The sequence below is a fragment of the Frieseomelitta varia genome, unplaced genomic scaffold (genome assembly GCF_011392965.1).
Source record: "Frieseomelitta varia isolate USP_RPSP 00005682 unplaced genomic scaffold, Fvar_1.2 scaffold_62, whole genome shotgun sequence".
Lineage (NCBI taxonomy): Eukaryota > Metazoa > Arthropoda > Insecta > Hymenoptera > Apidae > Frieseomelitta > Frieseomelitta varia.
This window is the reverse complement of record NW_025110390.1, coordinates 320456-333291: the sequence shown is the minus strand read 5'-3', so window position 1 is coordinate 333291 and position 12836 is coordinate 320456. Positions and strand designations below refer to the sequence as shown.

At 30.8% G+C, this 12836-nt stretch overlaps 1 protein-coding gene across 1 annotated transcript; it reads right to left on the bottom strand.

Annotated features, from left to right (window-relative positions):
- Positions 1 to 9720: 9720 nt before the first annotated feature.
- Positions 9721 to 12378, bottom strand: LOC122534605 (arrestin domain-containing protein 17-like). Its single transcript, XM_043665394.1, is given in 9 exon segments — positions 9721 to 9791; positions 9875 to 10017; positions 10108 to 10158; positions 10161 to 10331; positions 10491 to 10690; positions 10770 to 10946; positions 11030 to 11244; positions 11362 to 11490; positions 12136 to 12378. Coding segments are annotated over 9 exon segments (1215 nt in total). The 5' UTR covers positions 12251 to 12378; the 3' UTR covers positions 9721 to 9777.
- Positions 12379 to 12836: the final 458 nt, after the last annotated feature.

Below are 12836 nucleotides of genomic sequence, written 5' to 3'. Positions count from 1 at the left end.
GTACACCTCATTTTTTGCTTATTTTTTTTTAGAGCATTGGGCATTATTCGAATAAAATTTCGAATAAATTCTTCGAATAAAATTTTATTCGAAATATTTACTGAAATAATGTAAAGAGTCAGGAGTGCTTTTTTCATAATTTTGATTTATTTAATAAATTTTCTTTTAGCACAATTTTTTGTTCGAACATTTTGTCGGTTAATTTGTTTGCTTTAGGCGAGTTTGTTATCGTTGCAAATAAAAAAAAATGGAGCAGAAGATGGCAAAGGAGTGTTATATTTAAAAAAAAAAATTTTTAATTATGGGATATGGGTTCAGAGATGTGTAATGATTTCTATTATTTGTAAAATATTGTAGTACAAGAAGTTCTACGTTATCATTCGTTTGTGTAAATGTTGGTCGGTTGAAGTGGATTCCACTTTACTAGATATTAAAAGCAAAGCAAATTTATTAAATAAATCAAAATTGTGAAAAAAGGTCTCTTGACTCTTTTTCTTTACATTATTTCAGTAAATATTTCGAATAAAATTTAATTCGAAGAATTTATTCGAAATATTATACGAATAAAATTTCATTTGAAGAATTTATTCGAAATGTTATTCGAATAAAATTTTTTTCGAATAATGCCTAACTGTTTGTTCGAATAAAATCGTTATTCGTAAATAACGAATAATTTTTCCTCGAATAAAATCGTTCGTAAATAACAAATAATTTTTCTCGTTATTCGTTATTTACAAATAAATTTGGCAGATTTATTTGTTATTCGTTTGTTGTTCGAATAAAATATGTCCAACTCTGATTTTTTTACGTAGAATTACCCGCTGGCCAGTTGTATTACGATTTTCTACCCACCCTGTATATCTGAAGATAAACATGCAGTCTTGTCATAACCTTACACAGATCTCCAACCGCCAGCATATCGGTGAAAGGCTAAACGGAAAAAGAAATAATAAAACAGGCTTGGCGCTTAACGTGTCAATCCTCGCAAAAATGTCTTCGACGATCCTCCGGAGTCGGATTTCGCTCACGTTTCGCGTCTTCTTACTCCGAGTATCGTTTTTTCCATCAATTTCACGTCCATCGCGGCTTCAATTTTCTTTGACTCGATCTCGTCGCGAATGATCGACGATCACTGTAGCAGACTAATTCTCGACACGTGATTAACTGCCCTTTTGTTGTTTTCGATGTTCATTTTGCTCGAGAACGATCGAAGCGCGCTCGATACCGGCAAACTGCTCGATTTCAGCTACACAGAAATTGCATCCAACTCCATCACGCACTAACTGTTACGAATAACTGAAGTCAGTTTCTCCGGCTAGCGACCTGAAAACTCAGGATACGCAATGCGCATGTGTACAAACGATATTCGTCCCCGTCCCAATCATTGTCTCAAGCTACCGACCTTTTTACGTTCTCTTTGTTCCTGTAACTGTAAACACCTCAATAGTCGTATGTACACGCTGTTTCACGGACTCTTAGTGGACGCGGTACACCTTGAATCCTGTAAACACCGCAATAGCCGTATGTACGTACGATCGAGACGCGCGAAAAATCTGACAGCGAATTTAACGTATTAAACTTTCGCTTTCCTTCGTTAAGCGCCAAGCCTGTTTTGTTTTTCCTTTCCGTTTAGACCGCGATATCCGATTTCACAGAATCTGTATCACAGAATTATGGAAGGAATTAGCTGTCTATCTAACAAATTGTCAGGATGGAGAAATTCCAAGTAGTACTGTAAATATACCTCAAATATCTCGTCACAAACTGCAACAAAAAAACTGGAAGAGTATCTAAACTTCGAAGATATTGTAAAAAATGCTACGAAGATCATGCAGCACGATTTGGACGAGATGTTGCCAGAAAGTTGACAAAAGCTATAACATTCTGTGAAACTTGCATGGGACAACCATTTTTGTATATACCGTTTTATATACTGTTATATATACTGTTTATATACTTTTAATAATGTTGGATTCCGTGTAATGGAGTCAACACGCTTACAATTTAGAAGAGTTTATTCTCTTACAGTGGTCGTGTATGAAATAGAATGATATAGAATGATTTACAATGTTTAATGCTCTTGAATATGATGTAGAATGATGTAGAATGTTTGATGCTTTTAATGATATAGAATGTCTCTATAATGATTTAGAATGTTTTATACTCTTAATGATATAGAATGTCTCTATAATGATTTAGAATGTTTTATGCTCTCGTATGTCTCTAAAGCATGTTCTTATATATATTTGGTTATCATCGTCAAGTGGGAGGGAAAGGAGCATAGATGACCAACTATTGGATCTTGCCCTTATGACTAATTATTCACAGTCTACTTTTATGTGGACTGTTGCTAGCTCATTGTCAGTATTTGCATAGATTCAATATTGTCCGGGTTGGTCATCCAACAATAATATATTTTAATAATCTATACTGTTTTAATAATATTCATTAAAATTTCTTTTTGGCAACAAGTGATATTTAGGTGCATTCTTTTATGATCTCCAAATTATTTAAAATTTATTAATAGAAGAATATAATTTTTTAAATAGTTTATCGTCAGTCACCGGTGACTGACGCGGTCCGAGTGGAAAGTATAGTGTCAGTCACCGGTAACTGACATGGCGCTTAACGTGTTAAGTACCGCTTGGCTCTTTTTTTATATGTTCCATGTGGTGGACGCACGTCGCTTCGATTTTGGGATACGTCACGATTAACGCATCGGCGAAATTTGTTTCCGCGCGGTATCGATGATTACTAAATCATTAGGCAACTAACTAAATCATTAAAAATACTTAACTAAATTACTTCCTAAAATTACTTTGATTGGCAATTAGCAATTGGCAATTGACTACCATATATTTATTTAATTCTAAATAGCCACCGATCGAAATGAAATTTGAAGTGTTGAAGAAGAATGTGAAACTCCAAAAATATAAAATCTTGGCTTCGAGAATTCTGTTTGGAAGTAGATTCTTCAATTTTACGAAATTTATATGTATTATATAAAAAGAGAACAAGCAATTAGCAGCTAAACGTTGGGCCCGATACAGACTGCCGATACAGGCAAATCATCGCACAGCGATTCTTTTTGAAAGAACAGAGATATAATATTCTTTTATCCTTTTTTTTTTATGAAACAAAAGAACTTTGCGTTTAAAGTACCAGGTCTAATTCGAGCGTTTAGTGTAAACAAAAGCACACACAAATGCAACTCTCAATAAACGCAAGTATCCCTGGACAATAGCAGCCGGTCGGGAACACGGTCACAATGTTAATTTTTATACGACTTTCTGTCTTTCGTTATCTTTTATTCGTTAGGTATTGTAAAATTATTTTCCGAACGGTTAAATTCTTGAATTCAGCAAACATCTGAAAGGAGGGGAGCGGATCAATTGGAACAATATTCTTATTTTATACTGAGATTCATTTAATTGTAATTCCAAAAGATCCCAGAGACAGATCGTGTGATTTAGAGAGACTATAGAGAAGGAATAAGGACTTTATAAAATTTTAGTTTCGACTAGTTTTTGAGATATCAAAGAATTAAAAAATACATTAAATTTTGCATATATAAATATTACTAATGTATATTATATAAATGTATAGACTAATGTGATGATATAAATTCGAGAAATTCTAACATTTTATCGTCTAATTCTAATAATCAAAGTTTAATAGAAAAAAGTTGTAAGCAATGTAAGAAATAAGTACAAAATCGTATATTCAAAAAAGTTGCGGTTCATCCAAATCGTTCGAGAGTTCGTACCCCTCCAGTCACCTCTGCCGATTATCTTTGTTATAAGACTAGTATTATTATTCTAACGGTTTTCGGCGTTTATGTTTATGTTTATGCTTTCCATGTTACGACCTATACTATTTTTGTATTCTAATTTCTTTACATCAAGTTTAAAGATGTTGACAAAAGACAAAATTTGAATTTTCTAGACTATGGTGGATCCAGTCATGAAAAAAATTCTCAATATTTTTAAAGATGTTTGAATTTTTACAATTTCCGAGAATAGAAATTTCTTTAATTTCTCATTTACTACATAACGTAAAAATATCTTACAAAAAAAAAAAAAAACAAATCAAGCAAAACCTTTATATTTTAAAATGAATTCAAGTAAAGTGTTACATGATTTTTTCCACGAAATTATAAGATTTGTATTTTTAACTCTTTGCGGTCGTATGTCTACTCTCAGCTACCACAGCAAGGAACCACTCTAATCTTATACTGTATTCATCCATGTATCAGTTTACACTTTCTCTGAATGTCTAAAGAACCTATTCACGAACCAATATGGTGCTCCTATCAATTGGAGATAATGAAACCCAGTCTAAACAAAAGCTGTCACCCCTCACTCGCCATGCAAGACGCCGTGGCGAGTCAGTCGCTTCTTGAGCGTAAAGAATCGACAAGGTTCGAAGATACTTCGTAGAATTCCAAATAATATTTTACAAATTGTGTTTAACTGTAATTAGGCATTCTCGCTTCTTAAGATATTTCAAAATAATACTCCAAAATGGCAAAAAGAAAGTTACCGAAAGAAGTATACTGTGAAACTGAAAATAGCGATGAAGAGTTTTATTTTGATTCCTTGAATACTGACTCTGATATAGAAAGTGATAACGTCTGTAGTGATTCTGGTAGTGACATAGTTCCAGTGAAGCGACGAGTGAGGCAATTAGTAATATCCAGCGACAGTGAAGTAGAAGAAAATAATAAAAATGAGAACAGTAGTATAAACGAATTTACTACTTGGAGATACGTTACGCACAGAGATCAGCCACAATCAAAAACTAATTTTTCTACGGGATCTAAGATTGTTGGACCTAATGTACCTGTTCATTGCACGGAACCTATCGACTTTTTCAGACTCTTTTTCACAGATACACTGCTTGAAACAATTGTACTAGAAACAAATAAATATGCCAAAAATAGAGCTTATCTGATCGATCAACATGGAATAACTGGATCGATGTGACGAAAGAAGAGTTAACAGCTTTTTTGGGTGTAATCCTTAACATGGGTACTATACCAGTTCCTATTATGAAATATTATTGGACTAAGAAACCGCTCAAGGGCGGAAAACGCGAAACTAATTATTTTTGCGATACATGTAATCGAAAACCAGGACTGCATGTTGGAAACTGCTTTGAAAGATACCACACGATGGAGAACTATAAAATATAATTTTTACATAAAAACATTACATTAAAATTACATTATTGTGTAAACATATATCTAAAGTTCACAAAAGAATTAATAAATCTTGTTTATCCTTCATAATCTTGCATGTTATGTATCACTGCTCTTTCAACGGAAATTAATTCCGATCAGTACGACACCCATGTCCAAATTTAATACGATCGCAAAGGGTTAAATCAAATCATATCATTTCAAAAATTTGTTCAAATTACCCAGGTCTGATTATTTGACATTTCGGAGTTGAATCTAATCGGATAATTTCGATCGAACTCGAGCGAATATTTAAGAGACAAGGATCGTACAGCCTATTTCGCTAGTTTCATCATTTCATGGATAAAATAGATCGGTGGAACAGTAACAAAAATATGGCAACTATGTCAAATTTTTACATTTGGGAACTGTGCGTTCGTCAGAAAATCTTAAACTGTCCCCTTTAACTCGTTTTTCATTTGTCACTCTGCACGATGGCAATCGTGATGAAGCTGGAAAAAGAATAAGAATGAGTAGAACTCAATGAGAATATATCATTTTAAATTCGTATAAAATTTCAATAAAATATGTTAAAATATGTCATTAAATTCTTGACAAAATTGTAAGAAAATTCCATAGTATACAGGTATTCCCGGATTAAATTGCCAAACTTTAGATATGAATTTAGAATCCTAAAACAAACTTCGTTCTCCTCTGGAGGTATGCTTTCAAATGCTTTCTTCAAGAGATATTTACTATTAAAATTGTCGGACTTTAGTAATATATGCTATTGAAATAATTCAGGTTTATTACGTATACTATTGAAATAATTCAGGTTTATTACGTATACTATTAAAGAAAATTGTTGTATTTATTACTAAAAATAATTGTAATTATTGTTTGTAATTATTGTAATTAATATGTTGCTCAAAATGATTACCATCACCTTGAAGACAAGCATTACACCTATCAATAATAGACGAAGTGGCTGATTGACATTGTACACCTGTTTTTCATTATACGCTCGCATTATTATTATCAGGTTGCTCGTACACTTTTTGCTTCACTGTTCCCCACGGGAAAAAAATCCATTGGAATTGGGTCCGGTAAACGCGGAAGCCAATTGACAGCACGATCGATCATCTTCCGGGAAAATGAATATTAAGTTTTTACAGTGAAGCAAAAAATGTACGAGCAATCTGTTAATAACATTGAAATTGAGAATAATGCAAGCGTGTAATGAAATAATAGGCGTACAGTGTCAATTTACCACTTCTTCTGTTATTGATAGGTATAATGCTTGTCTTCAAGCTGATGGTAATCATTTTGAGCAATATATTAATTACAATAATTACAAACATAGTAATTACAATTATTTTTAGTAATAAATACAACAATTTTCTTTAATAATATACGTAATAAATCTGAATTATTTCGGTGGCATACATTACTAAGTCCAACTACTTCAGTAGTAAATATCTTTTGAAGAAAGCATTTGCGAGCATATCTCCAGAAGAAAAAAAAAAGTTCGTTTTGTAGTCCTAAATTTTTATCTAAAGTTTGGAAGATTTAACCTGGGAACTTGTACATATATACTATAGATTTCTCTCCCGCGCGGTAGGAGAGACACAAACACATGCCTTATGTCAAACAAAACGATGATCAACAAGACAGACTGACCGAGCAATTCGATGTGAAGTCTTAAATGATTTGGACGAATCACAACTCCTTCGAATATACGTCAATTATATAATTTATTTTACAAATCTATTTCATATTTTATATTTTATATTTTATATTTTATATTTTATATTTTATATTTTATATTTTATATTTTATATTAATTCTCGCACAATGAATTCTAGATTGCTCAACTGCAATAGATATCCGTACTGTTAACATGAAAGTCAACCTTTTTAATAAACGTTTTGTTCCGAAAAAAATTTCTTTAGATAAATGATTAGAATTCGTTATTGAGATGATTAAATTTTAATTTTTATGCTTCATAAGAATTATCGACAAAGATATGAGTTTTATTATTTTCACTTTAAAATGATCTTGAAAATAATTCTTTCCACTTTCAACAAGTATGTCTTAAAATAGTGCAACTTTATTTGAAAGATTTTCTTCATAAAGACAAAAATACAGCAGATATGTTTCCATTTAAAAACTGCATCCTATATAAAATTTGAAGTATTTCGAGAAATATTAATTTTTTTTCGATATTGTGCCTTAATATTTTTTCATTTAGAATAGCACGTAGAAAAATTTCATCAAAAAAGAAATCATAGAAATTGATTAAAAGACAATGCACTTTTGTGAAAAATACACGATAATAGACCTTCTTGAATAATGTTTTATTACTAAATTTGTATTTATTTATTATTATTATATGTATATACATACGTATGTTGCTTGTAATAAAGTGTCACGGATTCAATAAATAATTTCCAATGCGGAAACGGCAACACTGTTCATATTTTTTAATTTTAATTTCTATCACCATTAGCGCTGTAGGCAATACTTGCGTAAGTCGATACGACAGGATGTGACATGAAAATGGTAAGGAGATGACCCTCAAAATACAAAAAAGCCAGTCACAGACGAGGTCACAAACGAGGTATAATAATAAACATTATTTAATTTATTATATTATTATTACATTATTTAATTTATTAATAAATAATAAACATTATTTATATTATATCTCTACAATATATACATATATTATTAAATATAATATAAATGAATTTATCAATTTTTCACTGGTTAATATTTACAATTGACACGGAAATAATTGTTTCGTTCATTCAGTTATTTCTTTTAGTGACCGTGATTTTTTTATTTAACAAAATACTGCCAATTTTTACAATGGCGTATTCACAATATTATCGACAAATCAAATTTATTTATGATAATAAATAATATATTAGAGGTTAAATATCTCAAATCGAGGAAAAATTATCGTAATATAAGCGGGTCAATTTTTGTAAAGTCGGAGCGCACAGTTTTCTTCCCTTTCTGATAAATTAGAATAATCAGAGATTTAAAAATAAAAAAGCCAAGAAACATTATCAAGTCAAGAACATACATACGTATGTACATATATGTCGATATGCACTGTATACAAAAGAGCGTTTGCTGTACAGTCACGAGTATTTAATAGCTTTTTCTATTTTATTTCGAACTCATACTAACCTGGTATTTCTCATGAGCTTATAAATTATATTTATATTACTTTCTTCCTTTAATTCCTCAACATATTCGATTTAATTCTTGACTCTTTTTTGTTTCTAATTATTTCTACTATAATATAATTTTCAAAAGAAAGTTTTATATATTGTGATTTTCGAATTCATATTAAAGACTACGAATATTTCTGCCGAATGTCAATTTTAATTGAATGAACATATTCGTTTTCGATACTTAAAACATATTGGAAAATTGTAAGAATGGACGAATTATCGTTGCACATTGTTATGATTGTACGATTATTTTAAAATAACAAATGTGAAGTAAAATTTTTGTTAATGAATGTATTCGACACGAACAATTGTTTTACCTGAATGACACATGAATGCATATAATGGTACCAGATGTAATACATATACGTCATTCTTGCAAAAATACAATTGGAATTGACCTTGTTCGTTAATAGTTAAATTGTATGTTTTTTTTTCGAAGTATATTTGATCATATATTAATAATTTTCTTCATTTATTTCACAAACAAGTTGAAAGAAAAGTTTTTATAGTCATTCGATAGTAAATTCTCTAAAATTAAAGAAAGAAGAATGACAACCGTGTTTATTTATAGTATCCAAGACAGCCTTTAACATTATAAGATGATTGGGTTTAGTTTTTACAATGACATGTTTAATTTTGTGAATAAAATATGAATTGTATTATGTACATTTGCAAAATCATCAAGATAAAATGTGTACACTTAAAAATGGAATTTATTATACGAATGATAAGACTCGAGATAAGTTTGCAGTTTGTTGATGAGCTTTCCTCTATATTCTTAACTAATTACATTACACGAGTAGACGCGTTTCAAAGTTATTGCAAGTTTTTTACTCTTCTTTTTATTTAAACCTTTTTGTGAATGACCGATTTGTGATCTATTGATTTTCATAAGTTCACCGATAAATTTCTCATTCCTCTCTACTCTTTGACCTAAAATTTTTCTCATTCATCTTTTTATCGATATTTGACTTTTTCTTCTTTTCTCTTTTACTAATTATAATGCAACCCGATGAGAATTATGGCTGTAATATGACAATGTTGAGATATAAAAATAAATTTTGTAAATATTTCATTTTCGTAAAACTGCTGCTTTTCCTTTATGCCTTCAAATTTCAGTAAAACAAAGAAAGAGTTTTTTTATTTAATAATATATAAATGCATATATTATATATACATATGGTACATGAAATAGTAAAATGTGCACATATAAAAACAAAACACTAATTTATATCAAAATATAATAACACGGAAAGAATTGTTTAATAACACTTTCAGGTGTTGGCTGGTTTCTTCATTACAAATGGACGACTCGATACGAAGTATCTATAAGTGATTAATCCACTTTTCTATTCATTTACGTATACCCGATAAAAAGATATTTAATTAATTATATTTACTCTACGATCAAAACCACTTTAATTGTTTCGTAATGAATTCTAGATCTTATTTGGTTCTAAATTGTTGAATACAGGATACCTAGGCGTAAAAGGAGTATTTGCACCAAACACATACTCAGATTCATTTTGATCTCGGATATCTTGAGTTCCAGACACACATTCTTCATATGACGGTGGCGCTAAATAGAAAAAGAAAAATGATGAATATTAACTTGCCAACTTCATTTTCTTTTCTATATATTAAACATAAATTATTAATAAATTTTTTATGTATATCTACCAATGCTGGGTTGTTCTGGAACAACCGATCGACGTTGGTCTCCTGCCGGAAGATATGATGCATTTGATTTTTCTGATGTCGACGTTGGAACTGGCGTTATCGCGAATTCATTCGTATATGAGCTCGAAGGATTGGATACAACGTTGTGCAGAGGTGGTGCAGAAGGAGGCAAACATAATGGTGTCGTTCCAATTAGAACAGGGTAATTCTTCATGATTTTACGATGCCTAATTTTATACATAAACAAAATCATTAATAAACATAATTAGATTTTTAGAAAATAAATCGCATTATATTAGTCATAGCTATTATTTTGTCTCTCTGATTTTCTGGTTGTTTCTAAGTTATCACTGTTAAATTTATTTGTATCCATTTTCGCTACTTACATTCCCGAAATATGAATACAGACGATCAACTCGTAGTCCACATCTATTATACTACAATATTTAAGATAAGAAGGTGGTATGGGTGATATCAAAAGTCCTGACATTATTTGTCCATTTGTAGGAAATGGTCCTGTCTGGCTCGTTTTGGTAATTATAAAGTTTTCAATCAATGTTTTCAAGCTGGAATGGAACTGGAGTTTCTAGAAGAAAAAAAATTAAGTATCAATCTTTTAGTGTGCGAGAAATTAGTATTTCGGCCATTTTAAATACATTACTCACTTGTAATAATTTCGTGCAGACTCTCGTAATCGATATATTCGTAGAGTTCACATAGTCCACTATTGTATTTACCATTTGTCCTGGTACGTATCCAGAGGAAGGTATTGAAATTTGCAAATTAATCTCGCCGTTCGTGAAGCAACAGAAAGTTTTTCTCGTTTCATCATTGACTCCTAACTACATTAATAATAAAGTAATTCGTGTGAGTTTGAAATATGTATATTCTTAAAGCATTTTGAAAATTAATTTCGATTCCTTACACATTTTTCACGATGAACATTCAAATCTAGAATCGAAACTACGGTGAACGCTGCTTTACATTCGTGATTGAACTTCCATGGTCTATCGATCACGGCATTTACCGTGTACCTTACATATCCATTACGATGCTCAAAGCTACATGGTATATTATAAGGTATTTGGAAGCTAAAAGGATACTGGTTATATCCTCTGGGGAGTTTCACCTGTAAATCAGCTGGAAAATCATAGAATATATTATTGACAGGTACGTTTATAATTTCATAAATTTGATTGCACTATTTGTTGTCGTTATTGTTTAGCGATTTGTTGTCTCCTGAAAATTTCTACTCACATCTTTGTGTACTAATTATGTTGCATTTCAGCTGGAAGTATTTCTCTGAATTGGTATAACTCCTTGTCTTATTTTTGTCAGTTTCACTCCAATGCACGTATGCTTTTCCCGTCGCACTAACAAAAAGTCCTATAATACAAAATCAATCACATCTTGAATAAATTTTATTTTTTTCATTTCTGGATGTACGTTTGATAAGAAGTGAATGATCTTCTCTATCACTTATTAGATTAATTCACTTAATGCAATTAAATACTAATATAGATTAATCAGAATACACACTTCTTCGAATAAAAATTGGAATAATGATTATGTTTTTTCACATGTTGCAATATTATGTTACATTAACGCCTTCAACTAGAGATAATTTGTCATGTCATAAATTACTAGAGATCTTCATTTCATGATTTGCATATACGTTTTTTGGCATCTGTCGAATTAGTTTGAAAATTTTAGTCACAGACTTATATGAGTTAACGTAACATGACTGTGAGTGTTAGCCCGATTTTTGTATCTGTATTCGACGTTGTCAAAAACATGATTACTTATATTATTATTATCTCAGACTAAACATAATTTGCAAAAATATTGCAAAAGAGAAGATTGCAAGAAAGTTATTTTTGACAAAATTGGCAATTTACACCAGCGTCGAAATTATCACTCTTGTTTACGTTGAAACAATTTCAAATTCCAAAAGTATGTACTATTATCAAGAGCTAAAGACGTTTAACATTCCTCACTACGCATTATTATACTTCAAGATCAGAAACTCACCTCTAATCTGCTTCTCTTTTGCTATATCCACGATAATATTTCCACTGACAATTTCACCGGCTATATACGTAGCGGTCGATCGATTAAATTCTAAGCGAAATGCTTTTAATGACATGACATATGGGTGATGATGATTTACAGGACTGAATCTTCCTTATTGTGTGTACTCGTTGCCAAATTCTTCGATGAGAACATCAAACGTCGAACGTAAAGATCAGAATTCAAAGCGTAGTATATAAATCTAGATCCTACGTAACCAACAACTGAATCGAATTTGCTCTGATACTAAAATGAACAATGAGTCAAAAAAAATCATGATTGGAATCGATAGATAAAAGATATGGACGCTATCAACGTGATAGCTACTGATAGCGTAATTTGTTAAATACCAGGAACGCGATAATTTGTATGTCATTCGTAATTTTCCACTTAAAGGAAGAATTGCATTTGTATCTAGGAAATTTGTAGTTTATAAAATGAGCTACATCAATATTAAAATGTAAATTATAATATGGTGGTCCCGATTTTCTTATTGGCATCCATCCTTCATTCTTCTTAATTTCACTCTTCAACTTAATTTTCTCTTACAAGTTAAAATGGCAAATAATTGACACAATGGTAAAAAATTGATGTCTACACTGAAAAAATAAATAGATAAATTTGCAAATCCTTTTATTAACAATAAACAGGCCAGATTTTTA